The 16355-nt window shown below is 37.6% G+C and overlaps 1 protein-coding gene across 2 annotated transcripts in view; it reads right to left on the bottom strand.

Moving 5' to 3' along the window:
- The window catches only part of Nup358 (Nucleoporin 358kD), an 88283-nt gene that overhangs the window by 28296 nt on the left and 43632 nt on the right, over window positions 1-16355 (bottom strand). For both annotated transcript variants that reach the window (XM_071599597.1, XM_071599598.1), the window contains exons 28-34: window positions 15437-15790; window positions 13027-13160; window positions 8702-8849; window positions 7792-7940; window positions 5996-6151; window positions 5267-5488; window positions 507-1266 (exon numbers count right to left, since the gene is read on the bottom strand). In XM_071599597.1, coding sequence (XP_071455698.1) covers window positions 507-1266; window positions 5267-5488; window positions 5996-6151; window positions 7792-7940; window positions 8702-8849; window positions 13027-13160; window positions 15437-15790 — 1923 coding nt within the window. The remainder of the gene's footprint in view (window positions 1-506; window positions 1267-5266; window positions 5489-5995; window positions 6152-7791; window positions 7941-8701; window positions 8850-13026; window positions 13161-15436; window positions 15791-16355) is intronic.

Here is a 16355-nt window from a genome sequence, read left to right as displayed (position 1 = left end):
TAAAGGGAATATCAACAACAGATGTACCAATTTAACAAAAAAAAACAGAACTCAAATCGGAACGATGGGAGCGCCACACGGTGGTTATTCCGGGAACTTTTTGATCAAGGTAGTATACATCAAGAAATGAGAAACACATGAGTCGGAGTGCTATTTTCCCTTCTTGAATAGATATTTGAAAATATTAAGATCAAACATTTCTATTTCCCAAGGCAATGCAAGAAGGTGCATACATTTTTTCATGAAAATGAAGATATTACAATTAATATTTTTTAAGCTAGCACTTTTTACTGAACCTACTAGGATCAACTTTAATGGCCCATGTTAAACATCCTTTTTTGAAGGGCATTATGAATAAATAAGTATTGAAATTGAAGTAATAAACTTCCAATGAATAGATTTATATTGAGAAATGTTTGGGTGAAATTTTCAACATATCTGGGTTCATTCAACGAGGGCAGAACTAACTTTTCATTCATCATTAATATAAATTTTTGTGACCTTACCTTCCGCTGGCTGCTTGCCAAATGTAAACTTGAATGGGGTTTCGGCATTGAAGCTTGGATTGGAAAATGATGCTGTTGTTCCAGAGGACCAGTCCCCAAAAATTTTGTTTGATGCCCACATATCCTCGGAAGGCTTGGCAGTAGTGGACACCACACTTGTAGACCCAAATGTGAATGTTGTTGTGGCTGAAACATCAGTTAAGCCCATAGCTTTCATGTTGGCTGCTACATCTGGCATTCCAAATCGGAAGGCTGTCTGAGGGCTGGGTGCAACCGTGTTAGAAGTTGCCACAGTCCCAGGCTTTTGATCACCGCAAGCACAACATGTTACAATGTCCTTCTTGTTTCGCACATAGCAACTGCCACACTCCCATGACCCTTCCTCAGGCTTAAATGCAGCCAATGACCCTTCAGCAGGCTTTGCTGAAGTTGTGCCAAATTTGAAAGTGGATTGAGTGGCAGGGGGCTGTGTAACAGAGGGTGTGGAAACCACAACTGCACCAGACACTCCTTCAGTTTTCAATGACATGTCTGACTTTGCCTTGGGAGTAACACTCCCAACGCCAAACAGAGGTTGCTTCTGGGTATCAATTGAAGATGAGTTTGGAGTTCCACTTTCTTGACCAAAAATTAAAGACTTCTGATTATCACTAAAAGGTTGTTTGTTGGACCAAAATGTAAAGCCTCCGGCAGAAAGGGTTGAATCTGACTTTGTTGCACTGGCAGGATATGAAGGGACTTGGAGTACAGGAGAAGCCACCTAGAAAGTTTAAGAAAGATTAACTGCTATTAATGAAGAAAATTATTGTCATGTCACTGCCATAACACAAAATGTAGAAAGCCAATATTTCCATAATTTGAATTTGCTCCTCAATCAAAACTTGCATTAAAAATATATATTTCTTCAAATAATTGCAAGACTTACTTCATTTCCTATAACTTAAAGCCTCGTAAATTTATTTTTCCCTATATTATTCCTATCATCCCATCACTTATCTCTAAACAAAGCTACGAAATCAGCAAACTGGTCAGAACAAGAGAGAGTATTGTCGGGGCTTGCCGAAACTCAACAGAACAACACTTAATTAGTAGTATTTAAGTGAGCATTTTTATTGCTGGAGATTGGGATTCCAATTCATCAGCGCTTAATGCTAGGTAATTCCATCCTGAACATCACATTGACAGAAGCAAAATGATAGCAATCATGCCTCAGTTGACAACAAGGAAGTGGAAGGACAAGGCAAATACTCATCATTGATGAGATGATTAGAAAGACAAGAGGAGAGAGGGCAATGGAAGAATGTAAATACAGAGCTATATAGACAGAAGAACAAAGAGGAAAATAATAAAATGTGGGTGAGTCGGGTGACAAATGGAGCAAAAGAAGCATGGTGGAAGATGCAGTTTGAGGATATGGAAAGCCAGCAGAAGTAAGGTGAAACTGATGCACTTTACAAAGGTTAGGTTAAGACACACTCAGGTAGTAAGAAGGAAAGATCAGTGTTAACAGCTAGAGATAAGTCTAGTAAGATAATAGTTGAAACAGAAAACAGCCCAACAAGCATTGACACAGAAAAAGAACATGACGTAGACAAAGATAGCTTAGGTTCAGGCATACTTGACGATGAGATAGAAAGGGCATTAAGGGAAATGAAATCAAATAATGCCATGGGGTTGGACAACATTTCTGCTAAAAGGTTAGGAAGAGGTGGAAATCCATACGGACTAATTCTAAGACAAAAGAATCTGGCCAGAAAAATTCTTGAGATGTGTTACTTCCTATTCCGAAAAAGGTAAAGGCTACATCATGTGAGTACTACAGAACACTTAAGTTTGATTTCAAGAGCAGCTAAATTAGTTCTCAAAATAACCAACAAAAGGATAGAGAGTGGGGCAAATGATCACTTAATGGATAAACAGCTCAGGTTCAGGATGGAGAGAGGAATGCGTGATGCCATTGCAGTAATGAGACCACCAATAGAGAGGAATATAGAATACAATAAGGACATTTTTGCCTGTTCTGAAGATTTTGAAAAGGCATTAGATTAAGAGTAGATTGGGAAAAACTAACAAATACTGCAGAAACTAGGAATAGAAATAGGGAGATAGGAGGCTAATCTGCAACCAATATATGTCTCAGACCACTCAGGTGCAAGTGGGGAACGGAGAGTCTAATTAAGCAGTGTTGGGAAGATGTGTTAGGCAGGTTTGTCCATTATCACCTGCTCTGTTCAATGTACATGAGGAGGAAAAGTTTAAAGAAGCATGGGAAAAACTGGAGGTAGTGATGAAAGTCAGGGGGAAATTTATAAAATCAGTTAGGCTTGCTAATGATCAAGCTCTAATTTGTCCGTCAGCCAAGGGGTTGCAAGCATTGCTGAATCAAATGGAAATTTAGTGCAATAGATATGGAATGAAAATAAATACTACCTTGATCAAAAAGTTCCCGGAATAAACACCGTGTGGCGCTCCCATCGTTCCGATTTGAGTTCTGTTTTTTTTGTTAAATTGGTACATCTGTTGTTGATATTCCCTTTAAATCTTAGTGTCATAACTTGACATTTGCAAAAGTTACGTAGCCAAGAGTACATCTATCTCTGTGTGTGTTGGCGATTTTTTACAATTGCAGAAATGGATTTAAATTTGCAACAACGAACTTGTATTAAATTTTGCGTAAAAAACGGATTTAGTGGCGCACGGACGTTGGAAATGTTGGAAAAGTGTTTCGGCAACGATTCTCTAAAAAAAACGGTCGTTTACCAGTGGAACGAGCGGTTCAGAAGTGGTCGTGAGTCAATCGAAGATGATGAACGCAGTGGCAGACCATCGACATCGAAAGTCGGTGAAAAAATTGATAAAGTAAAAGAAATGTTGGTCAATAACCGCAAATTAACCATCAGAGAAATAGCGGAGGACTTGAACATTGCCTATGGATCCGCCCAAGACATTGTGGTTAATGATTTGGGTTTCCGTCGTGTAGCAGCAAAGTTGGTGCCAAAAGACCTCAATTTCATGCAAAAAAGAGACCGTGTTGACGTCGCAAAAGACATGATTTGCGAGGCTGAATCCGATCCCACATTCATCAAAAGGATCATTACTGGGTACGACACGCAATCCAGACATCAGGCAAGTGAATGGCGTTCACCAAATGAGCCGAGACCAAAAAAACCACGTCGTTTTCAGTCAAAAAAGAAGGCAATGCTGACGGTTTTCATGGATTACAACGGTGTAGTGCATCATGAATTTTTGCCAGAAGGCCAGACAGTAAACAAAGAGTATTATTTGGGCGTTATGAGACGTTTGCGTGAAGCAATTCGCCGAAAGAGACCAGAAATGTGGGCAGAAAACTCGTGGATTTTGCACCATGATAACGCACCGTCGCACAGTGCTATCATTATTCGTAATTTTTTGACGAAAAATGCAACAAATACCATCCAACAGCCACCGAATTCACCTGATTTGGCTCCCTGTGACTTCTTTCTGTTCAATCGAGTTAAAAAACCATTACGGGGAACGCGTTTTAGCAGCCGAGAGGAAGTAATGGAAAAATCGCAGGAAGCACTGATGGACATACCGAAAACCGACCGTAACTTTTGCAAATGTCAAGTTATGACACTAAGATTTGAAGGGAATATCAACAACAGATGTACCAATTTAACAAAAAAAACAGAACTCAAATCGGAACGATGGGAGCGCCACACGGTGGTTATTCCGGGAACTTTTGATCAAGGTAGTAGAAATAAATAAAGGTTATGCAGTCTTCCAGAAAGAGAAAGGTAAAGTCAAACATTAAAACAGGAGGGCAAAAACTAGAGCAGGTGGAACAGTTTACGTATCTCGGAAGTGTTTTGGACCAAAATGGTCTAGTAAGGACGAAATGAGAAGAATTGCACAAGGCAAAGAGGCTTTCACAAGGAGGGTGTTGATGACAGGGACGTTGAGTAAGTATGTTGAAAAAAGGCCTGTTGAAATTTTGATAAGGAGCATAGTTATGGATGGCAGAGAAACATAGTCACTGAAGCATGATGATAGACGTAGAATGGAAATTTTTGAAATGTGAGCGTGGAGAAGGATGGAGAAGGTGAAATGGACAGAAAGGAAAACAAATGAGGAAGTGCTAGGCATGGTGGGGGAGGAGAGGGGATTGTTAGAAAAAATCAGAAGGAGATAGGAAAAATGGATGAAAAGCATATTGATTGACAGTGATATGTTTAAGTCTGTGACAAAGGGGAGAATGTTAGGCAAATTAGGAAAGGGAAGGAATATGATAGGTATGTTTGACAAGGTGAAGGGAGAAAGGAAGTACATGGAGATGACAAGGGGCTTGCAGTCACACATGATGCTGGGTTCTGTTTTGTTAGGAGAGACGATATTACTTTGGTAGTTCTGACCAATTGAAAATCTACCTCAGCCAGTAGATTACCTCATAATCAAAATTAAAAGGCATAACTCATACATGCTTTGAAATATTTCCACTGCCATATCTTGTATAGTTGTAAAAAAATAACAATATAATTATTAATTTTACTGTAGTTTTTACACCTTAACTGAATATTACTTCCACATAACATCAGAACTATTATCCAAGCACCCTCAGACTTTCATGCATTATTTTTTAAAATCTCAGTATCAACACTGAACTCTTATTATCTTTTTGCAAACCATGAAGAAAATAACTTAAGAAATGAGAAATTATTTCTTAAGTTATTAATTAAAAATAAGGAATTATATAAATGAGAAACACCAATCTTTTCACATACCCCTGTAACACCATCTTTTTCAGCCTTTGATTCTGCAGGAGTACCTTCTGTCTTGAAAATGCCAGTTGATGCCTCTTTGCTTACACTGCATCCTTGATCAGATGACTCCTCAGATTTTTTGTTAGGTTTCAGCTTGCTGGCAAGAAATTCATCATCTAACTGTACTTTACCATCCACCATGTTCTTCTGAAGACTGTCCAAAACTTGTTTGAATTCAGATGCCTGTTGAAAGAGTTAGTAGTTTCCAGTTACTAGAAATCAGTGCCTCATCCCATATTTTTAATAAGAAATAATAACAGAGTGGTTTCTTGTTTAAAAATACTTTTTTGCCTGACACACTTTAAATGGTTGCCTAATCATACACTTCAAAGCAACCACCTCAGCATGGTACATATTCATTTATATAATGTGTAAAAGCACAATTAGTATTGACAAAAAATCATTAGAGGCTTCATGTAAACCTTTCTCAGTTAACATTTTCCTTGAAGGTGATAGAGCTTTTGCTTAACATTATGTGATGAATAAGCACTGCTGTTACAAGGTTTCCATACCTGCAGTAAGTTAAGCTTCATTAAGACTAATTAAAACCAGATTTTAAAATAGTATAAATAAAAAAGTTAAAAGAGAAATCAGGAATTACAATATACATCATAAAAATGAACTGTCGTATAAACCCAAAACAAAATTTCAAAATGTAAAATAGATTGAAGTCTTCAAAGGATGACATACCTCTTCTGCTGTCTTGAACTTAACAGCGAGAGTTTTGGCAGCATATTGCCCATCAGAATAGTCAAGAGCATGCCAAGTCCAACAGCGATCAGATGTTTTGAGTGATATAAACTGCAAATCTTCAGTCAAAAAGTGGTTGCAGCAAACTTTTAAAACCTATTTGAGGGTGAAATTAATGCATCAAATCTTAACAAAATCACTTTCTTAAGTATATTCAAAACTAAAGATTTTATTACTAGTCACGTTTCAATATGCATGGCAAGGCCCAGTAATACCCAGCCTGACCTATGGATGGTGGTAGTTGTTTGAAAAATATCACTGTATTAGAAAATATGCAATCTATAAAGCATATATTTCAAGTTCGAAGACAACACTGATTAGTATTTGTTTGGCAGCCATCAATAGTGAATGTTTTCAGTGAAACCGGAGAAAATTTGTCATCGTTATGTGATACAATACTTTTATTTGAAAGGCCTCAGCCCAACCAATATAAAAGCTGAACTGGATTATACTCTGGGTGAGTCTGCTCCTTCGTTTACAACAGTAAAATAGTAGGTAGTAGAGTTTAAATGAGGTCGTACGAGCGGTCAAGACGAGCATCGCATTTGTTGACCAAATGAGTTGACGACTCTGGAAACAGTGAAGAAAATCAAAGATTTTCCAACCGTGAAGAAGTGACGTCGGCAGTTAATAGCCATTTTCAGGAGCTAGACAGTTCTTATTATAAAGAGGGTATCGAACTTATTGAACACACATACTTACAAGGTGCGTCTGAGAAGTATCTGACCTTTGCTTTTTTTATTTTATTTTTTTTTTAATGTGAGGGTGTTGTGCGCCACGATTTTTGCTTCTACAGGTCAGATCAACAAAGAATATTGTGTTGAAGTTCTGAAAAGGTCCCGTGATGCTGTGATTAAGAAAACGACCGCATCTCTGGTCAAGCAGTGACTGGCTTCTTCACCACGATAATGCACCAGCACATTCATCAAATCTTGTGCAGCAATTTTTGGCAAAACACAAAATGCACAGCTTTGCCAGCCTCTGTACAGTCCCGACATAGCTCCGTGCAACTTTTGGATGCTCCCAAAATTGAAAATGGTGCTCAAAGGAAAGTGGTTCGACAACAGAGTAATGCAACGCATGGGCTTAAGGCCATTCCAAAATCTGCTTTCGAGGACTGCTTTAAGATGTTGAAGCACCGCTGGGAGCATGTGGTTCATCAAATAGGGACTACTTCAAATCATGCCACAGCCCGGATGACAAAGATTGGCACAAATGCAGAGATATGAATGCAGGCTGGATAGTTTTCGGACACACCTCATATGTACATACACATATATACAGGGTGCAGGAACATAAATTCCTTTTTAAAAAGCAAAATCTCTTTAAAAAAGGAATTTATGTTGCTCCACCCTGTATAAAAATTTGTAAAAGGGTAAGTCAATAAATAACTACCAAAACTGAATAGATGTAATAATAAAGGAGCTTTCTAAAATTTATTTCACTTTTCTAAATATTCACCCTATAACTTCAGAAACTTATTCCTTCTATTTACAAGTCCTTGACAGCAGGCAGCATAGAAGTCTTCAGTGCTGTCGCAGACAACGAGTTACCTCTAGGCCTGAGGCATCATCATTTTTAAAAGTCTGCCACCCAAAAGACTTTTTAAGGGCCCAAACAGATGAAAATCATTGGAGGCTAAGTCGGGACTGTACGGTGGATGTTCAAAGCATTCCCATTAAATTGTTTGTGACTTATTTATCAACTTAGCCTTGTATTCATAGTGGGAGACATACCTGTTCTCTCCTCATAATTAGCCGCACTTTTCCTGTCTTGGAGTTATATGTTATCTTCATTTGACCGATTCCAAATTCAATCCACTCCTTGTTGCCATATCTAAGCAGTTTAGCCCTGCGTTCAAACAGTACATCTTCACCTTCCTCTCCTATAAGACAATACAAGCATAACATTATATAATGTAAATGAAAAATATTATTCCTGCCACTCCTTAGATTCAACTCAAACAGGAGGCTCATTCATCATACACTACACACAGGCTAAACAAACCTTGTTTAGGAGAGTGCAAAACCCTCCACAGCTAACTTATGATAACTCCATTGGTTTAGCCATAAACACAATGAACTAAAAACTGCTCAATATACTACAGTTTGACCTTCATTCAAAAGTTAGATTGGTTAGTGGTAATTTGGCTAAAACCCAATAATTATTCTAACGAATGCCACATCATGACATTAAACATTCATTGCCCAAAAATAATATGAAGATAATACATCAAGAGCACAAAGAATATACATAAGGATGTCAATAGTAGAAATTCTAGTATGAATGCTGCTGTTGGAGATAATTCAGCCAACGAATAATGATGACTAGATGTATTGAGGGGAGAATGAGGATCAGAAAAAATCAGGAATCAGTACATACCCACTTTTTGAGTAAATATACCAATAGGACCCCAGTTTTATATCTCACGCAAAAGTTAAGCAAAACATTGTGCCACATAGAGCATACCTTACCTATCTTTCCAATTTTCTAGGGTATTTCTTTATCCTAGTGAATGGAATCACATGGAATCTTGGACTCACAAGATACATGTCATAAAAATACACAATATATTTGTTCACTGACATATAACAATATTATATTTCTATAATGCATTTAATTATTAAATAGTAAATTTATACTTACCAGTTTTAACTTCTACAAGTTGTGGAAGGGGAATAACTGGTTTAAACTCCACCGTAGGCATAAAGTCTCCTTCTTCACTCTCACTGATCCTTCTTCCCCCACTAGGAGGAGAACTTCCAAACACAACTTTGCCAGCACCTTCAAAACCCTGTTTTATGACATAAAAACATCTTGAGAAATATAACAATGGACAAATCAACAAGATACCTAAGTTAACATTTTTGACTAATCATACAGTTGTCCCATAACACTAGCCAATATAACTGAACACATTCACAAGCACACCAGCAATAATAATAACATAGTGTATTTGTGTAAAGATCAGGTAACAATTGCTACTACGAAATATAAGGCACATCAGATTTTCTCCTTTCATTGACAAATACATGTTAGGCATAGAATAAACGATCATTGTACTTATATACAGGGTCGCACCCAAAAGTGGTAGGACTGATTTTCTCTGGCGCGAACGGAGTGGTGGAGGGGGGTCTGCCTGGCAGGGTAAGGTGGAGGGGGCTCTTAGCAACAGACCGACACCAACCTCAGTCGCCTGCGGACTGTCGTTGAGTGAGGACACCGTTTTTAGTGAAGCAAGTTTTTTGTTCGCGTCGAAAAACAAAATGAATCTGAATTTAGAGCAACGTTATTCTGTAAAGTTTTCTGCGAAACTCGGGAAGACGGCAACTGAGACCCTCGATATGATCAAGCAGGCTCATGGGGACACTGCCTTAAGCCATTCCGCAGTATTTGAGTGGCACAAGTTGTTTAAAGAGGGTAGGGAGCTCGTTGAAGACGACCACCGCTCCGGACGGCCGTCGACGGCAAGAACCGACACGAACGTGGACAGAGTGAGGGCACTGCTGAACACAGACCGACGCTTAACCAGTGAAGAAATTGCAGATCAGTTGGGTCTGTCTGCATCCAACGTCCAACGCATTATTTCACAGGATTTGGCCAAGTGCTGCTGGGTGCTTCATCATGACAACGCGCCGTGCCATGGCGCGCTCGTCGTCAGACAGTTCCTGGCCAAATACGGCGTTGCCACGTTGCTGCACCCGCCCTATTCTCCCGATCTGGCACCACCGGACTTCTTCTTCTTCCCCCTGATGAAAAGACAGCTCAAGGGACGATGTTTTGACTCGATAAAGGCCGTTCAAGAGGCATCGACGAGGGTCATCAACGGCATCCTCAAAGAAAATTTCCAGCGGGCGTACGGGGAATGGGAGCAACGTTATACTAAGTGTGTAGCAGCTCAAGGAGCATACTTTGAAGATTATTAAGTCGATGTAAGTATATCGTCAATAAAATTCTTGTAAAAAAATCAGTCCTACCATTTTTGTGTGCGACCCTGTAAGCCATAAACACAGTACAGTTTCCCAGGGAGATCTGTTACCCGAAAAACCACATTGCTTGGGTGGAGCTGCAGGTGTCCAGAGACTTGCCTGGGAATTGAGCCCGGGACCCTCCGGTCAGTAGTCCAATGCTCTACCTCCTGGACTACCGTGACCCAATGTACATATTTACGAAATAAATTATTACATAAAGAGTATTGCCATTGTTTTGTAAATGCATCATGTACTGAATAGTAACAATTCATTAATATATAATTTTTTAATCTCATCTTAAAAATAAGATATAAAATTGGCCTCTTTTACATAGCTGGGTAGCACATTGTATATTTTTGCACCTATAGTTAAGGGGCTATTACAAGTTATTTTCCTTTAGTGGTGTTGTAAATGGATGTGGTGACTAATTCTCGGGGGCCGCGGATCTATGAGGGTGATTCGAAAAGTAAGGTCTCCTATTTTTTTCCATGAAATATCAAATTTATTCTCAACTTTACGTACATCTTTGGAAAGGTTGAGCATATAGCTATTTTTCTACATAGTCACCTTGATGATCAATCACTTTTTCATCCTTGTAAGCAGCTTTTTAATACCAGCGTCGTACCTTTCTCCCGCCGCGTCGTGAAGCCAACTGACGACTGCTTCTCCGATATAAATTCATCACCATTAAGTGGAAATGTACAGTGAGAAGTGCATGGACATTAAAAACATGCGGAAGTGGTGAGGGAGGTTTTTGATGGCTGTGATATCATCGACCACCCTCCTTACAGCCCAGGCATTGCCCCCAGCGACCACTTGTTTCCCGCTCTCAAAAAACCCCTTGGACAGAAATTCAACTCAGACAAAGAAACAAAAGAAGCAGCCATCAGTTGACTTCTTGATGCGGTGGGAGAAAGGTACGATGCCGGTATTAAAAAGCTGGTGATGGGCTAACACATACAATCCTTCTACATCACTGAATTGCACCATCCTCAGGAACACGGTCAAAATTAAGGAACTCGATGCTTCCAAGATAGTGACAAGAATCCATACGCATCAATTATGCCTTCTCAACAATGTTGAAATGTTACTTCTCATATGGATAAATGAAAAGCAATTGCAAGTCAACAATATTAACAAGAATATCATTTATGGCAAGGTGAAAGTGATTTTCATCTACCTCATTAAGAATATACCCAAATCATCAACTCTAAAATAAATATGTAAGGGAGTTTCGGTGTGGTTACAGGAGTTTAAGAGAAAAACCAGCATCCATAGTGTTGTGAGGCTTGGCAAAGCAGCAAGAAAACTTCATAAGTGACTTCAAGGAGCTTGTAAATTCTGAGGGTTGCCTGCCACAACAAATTTTTAATTGTGACAACATGATCTCTTCTCGAAGAAGATGCCAAAGTAAGCATATGAGGATAGGCTGAAAACTAATGCACACATGCTTGTAGACCACAAACAAAATGACTTTCAGAAGCACTTCTGGTGGCATATGGAAGAAACATTCCTTAACATGCATGTGCAGGTTTGAGGTCGTTTTATTCATCCAGTTTACTTCAAGAAGCAAAAGTATGGAGATGTGTTCTAGTGCTCTGTCAACACAAATTAAACAGTGTGCTGTTATCAAATTTTTAACAGAAGAAAAAGTAATTCTTACTGAGATTCATTGTTGTTTAAAGGCTGTTTATGGTGACAATGCTGTTGATAGGTCAACTGTAAAACAATGGTTAGTTTAATTTTGTAGTTGTGAGCCTGGAAAAGCCATTATTGTAGATGAAACACGCAGCGGAAGTCCAATCACTCTCACAGACAATTACCATTGCAAACTCATCGAATATTTGATTCAAAATGACCTTTGATTTGATTGAATCACTCAATATCGCGTCGAAAACTATATTGGAATATCCAAGGAAGAAGTTTGTCGCGTTAAAGGCAGCCTGTCGCCAATAATTTTGCAACATGATAACGCTCATCTACATACCTCGCACAAAACTGGAGAGGCTCGGCAAAACCTGAAATCTGAACCAATTCCCCACCCTCCTAATTCCCCAGATTTTTTTCCTCAACTTAAGAGACACCTCAACAGTAATCATCACACCTCAGACAATGAGGTGAAGGCAGCTGTCAAGTCCTGGATTTGAGGAAAGATGAAAGAGTTTGCACTCTACGAGCATGTGTGCATTACTTTTCAGCCTACCCCCATATATTTATACACATAATAATAGAAGAGATTGCATTGCCTGGGCAAAAGCTTATGAAGGCTGTCTCACGCTGCTATTTTGTACCAATGCAAGCAGCAATTTGAAAATTAAACCCCTGCTAGTTTACCATTCAGAAATTCCATGAGTTCTCAGGAAGTGTAGAGTCCCAAACAGCATATTAAATATGAAGTGGAGGTCACAGGAAACTGTGTCATCTTACCTTGCATACCAAGCATCACCATAATAAGGCAGTGGCTCTATGCACCAGAAATTTATTAAATGATAATGTGAAGTCAAATTTTTACAAAATTTTTACGCATCGCCTAACATGAAAGTCTACATACAGCTTTCTAGTAGAATGGGATTAGGTAGATATCATAAATAATAAGCTATATATTTCAATTCTTTTTTGTTTTTCCTAATTGAGTTTGCATTCATATCGAGCTTCATTCCACAATAGAAGAAAAGGTGAACATGATGCATAATCCCAAACAATGAATGCATAACTTTCATTAAATAAACCTAGTACATAATTTATTTCTTTTCAGCATTGAATGCAATATCAAATTTTTAGTTAATTTACACGCAAAAAGTTGTTTCATTAAACGAGTGTTTCACTTATGAGAAAGGTCATGAAACAAACTTTGTTCATTTTACCATGTTCCATTGTATTAGGCACTCCTGTAACATGCATCTATCATGTCAATCTTAATAACATTTAATAAGAAAAATCAATATGAGAAAACTAAAGGAATAACTTAAATTACTTTGTCAAAAATTAAAAATGGGTTACCTTGGTATTTGAATCACTTTTAAAAGATAAGTCCTTATCTTTGTTGTCAGCTGCTAATGAGGCAAAACTAACTGGTGATGAACGTGATGCATCAAATACTGTATTGTCTTTCTTGGGTGTAGCTTCAGGAGGAACTGTGTGAACAAATTAAAAACTATGATTAAAACACATTTTACTAACAATAAATCACTGAGTAATAAGATTTCTTTCATTGAGTTCATTGATTCACATAAGATATGCACTAGAAGAACTCATCTCTCACAGATGTGGAGCAATGCTCACTCACCCAGAAAGAGAGTGATCACTTTATGCAGAAAGCTCATGAGTTATGCACATGGATAGGTAAATTGGTTGAAGAAAAAACACCAAAAACCACTAAACACATTTCTTACATGAAATACGAGGATTGTCTGAAAAATTTCTGACCTCAACATGAAGATAGCGGACACTTTCCAACAAAAGTTAGGAATTGTATTTAGTATATGTTGAATGCTACTCACCCAAATATCTGACTTTTTGGACACTCAGTCGTTGGTTGCTGGTTTGAGAAAGCCATTGTGAGGGTTTTTGTTTTAATAGAAAAACTTTGTGAAAGTTTTGAACTGTCATTAAATATTTGTTTTCAAAAGCCAATACACTTGGCCAAATCAAAGATGAATTAGACACTGTGTATGGAGACTCATAAAATTTTTGGGCAGCTGAATTCAAACTTGGCCAAAACAGCTTGGCTGATGATTAGCATTCCAGATGGCCAAAAACTGTGGCAACCACCAATAGCATCAAAAAAGTTCACCAAATAGTACTGGGCGACTGTCGAGTTACGGTTAAAGGCATAGCAGAGGCTATGGGCACATAAAAAATAAAGCATTTGTCATATATTGACTAATGAATTGGACATGTGGTAAGTTAGGTGCCGAGTTTGATAACATTGGATCAAAAATACACACAAACAAAAATTTCCAAGGCCTCGTTGGAGCAGTTTAAGCGAAGCAAGTCAGATTTTTTGCATTAATTCACAACTGTAGATGAAACTTGGATCCACCACGACACTTCTGAGATGAGAGCACAGTCAAAATAGTGGACTACGAAGGGTTGACCTACTTTGGAAATGCAAAGATGGTTCTTTTGGCTGGGAAGATGGAAGGAGACTATGTTTTGGGTTAGTAACAGAATTGTACTCATCGATTACCTTCAAAAAGGTAAAATAATAATAGGAGAGCATTACTCATCAATATTTGGAAAGCCTTTTTCCATTACTTTTTCCTGTTTCCTAACCGAAAAGTTTTGCTTGGAGGACAGATTTTTATCAAATGAGGAGGTTATTACATACATAATTTAATATTTTGTGAAGACAGACATCTACTACTATTCGGAAGGATTAAAAAAAGAGAGTATCGCTAGAAAATGTGTATCAACTTTAGAGGAGGCTACACTGTAAAATAAAAATCAGTCTGAAGAAAAAAATATCTTGTTCATTCATTAGGATCAAAAACTTTTAAGGCTAACCTCCTAGAATGCCTATTTGCAGATAACCGTTTCGAGAAAATTATGGCATATTGTAAAGCTAAGTAGCAGAAGACTACCCATCAGAAAGATACAAAAAATGCTTTAAATGAAAAGAATGAGAAAATGAGACATTGAGGTGTTTCTTGTTCATTACCAAAGCAATTTTTGACTCCAGAATTTAGTCTTACCATTAGGTTGCTTCATAAAGTTAAGCATCACTCACAAAAATAGATTTAATGGTTTAATTTTTATGTTTTCATTTAAAACAAATGTACAAATTTATTTTATATGAAATGTATATTTTAAATAAATATATTATGGCCATTTATTAAAAAATTACTTAGTATTCAAAGCAGTTCGTACACTAAAATGTTATAACTTAAATTGATATCCATAATTTCCATGAAGTTACACTTGATTCTATTGTTTAGTAAATATATCATTGGCCCATTTTAGAGAGAAGCAAATATTACATGTAACCAAAATTAAAACATGAATAAATTCTCAGTGGCTCACATACAGTACATTTAGCTAAAATACATACATAATGAGCCAAGCAAACAGCATTGATCAACCTATAGGTTAACAGATGAGAACAGAGCTCAACTTACAAAATCCCTACTGAAAGTGTCAAGTTCCAAGCAAGTTAGAGGGGGGGGGGGTATTTGCCTTCCTATGCCACTGTATTCCAATGAAAGAAAGAGAAAGGAACCTGCTCGGCTCAGAAACTTTATTACCCACCAGGTTAAGAATGAGCCTCAACAGGAAAAAAATACTCTCCCAAATTCTATTTGTTAATAATACTGTTATTGACTCATTTAATCTAAGACTCAATAAAATCTTAGACTATATTATATTAATTGTATACATATATTACTTCAGGTAAACAAATACATTGAATTACCTGTCTTGGTTTCACTAGAAGGGACTTCTGAAGTTTTAGTAGTCAGTGTGGATGCAATCTGAAGTGAAGACTGTCCCCACTTTGTTGGGGTTGTTGACTGACCAAATGTAAAATCTGCAAAAATACTTGGTTTAGCAGAATTCTTTTCTTCATTCTTCTTCTTACTTGCAGACTTGTTCTCATCATTATCTACGGGTTTAAGTGTTGGAGGGGACACAAATGTAAATCCACCAATAACCACCTTGCTGCCTTCTGTTGTGCCAGTGGTCCCTGACTTACTACTTTCTGGTGTCGATGTGATGACTTTATGAGCTTCTGCTGATGGCGGCAGAGCAGCATTTACCTTTTCTGGGGCTGTAAAGTCAAGTTACATAATGCTTAAACACGTTTAACATTTATTATCACCATAACATTCCTTTACAAAATGCAGAGCATTTTAAAACACACTACGTCAACTCTGAATAAATGGCTAAGGCAATTGTAAAATTTTCAGAAGACTTCAAGAAGGATTTCAAGCTTAAAGAGCTCATTCAAACCCACTTTTTGGTTATTTCAAAAATGATGTTACACATCAAGTTCACTTATAATTTAAGGTGATTACAAGTCATCATCACATATTAGGGATAATCTAAAAAATATGACTTAGCCAAATCCAAAATGAAAACATTCAGAATTGATATGCAGGAGTATTGATTCTGGAATTGAAAGAAAGAAACCAATCACAAAAATAAAAGCTTGTCCATAAATATTTGATTCGAACAATAAGAATCCCTAATTGGAAGGTACCTCTTAGTCTGATAGGTTTTCAGTCACCTATCCTGTTCTATTTCTTAAGTCCTAATACATACAACCATCCCAAAATGAATATGTAATGCATATCCCTACTTGTGAAAGCAAAACCTACGGATTAGCTTGTACA

Source organism: Hetaerina americana, unplaced genomic scaffold (assembly GCF_022747635.1).
Source record: "Hetaerina americana unplaced genomic scaffold, ioHetAmer1.1.p SCAF_11, whole genome shotgun sequence".
Lineage (NCBI taxonomy): Eukaryota > Metazoa > Arthropoda > Insecta > Odonata > Calopterygidae > Hetaerina > Hetaerina americana.
This window is presented reverse-complemented; position numbering and strand designations above follow the sequence as displayed.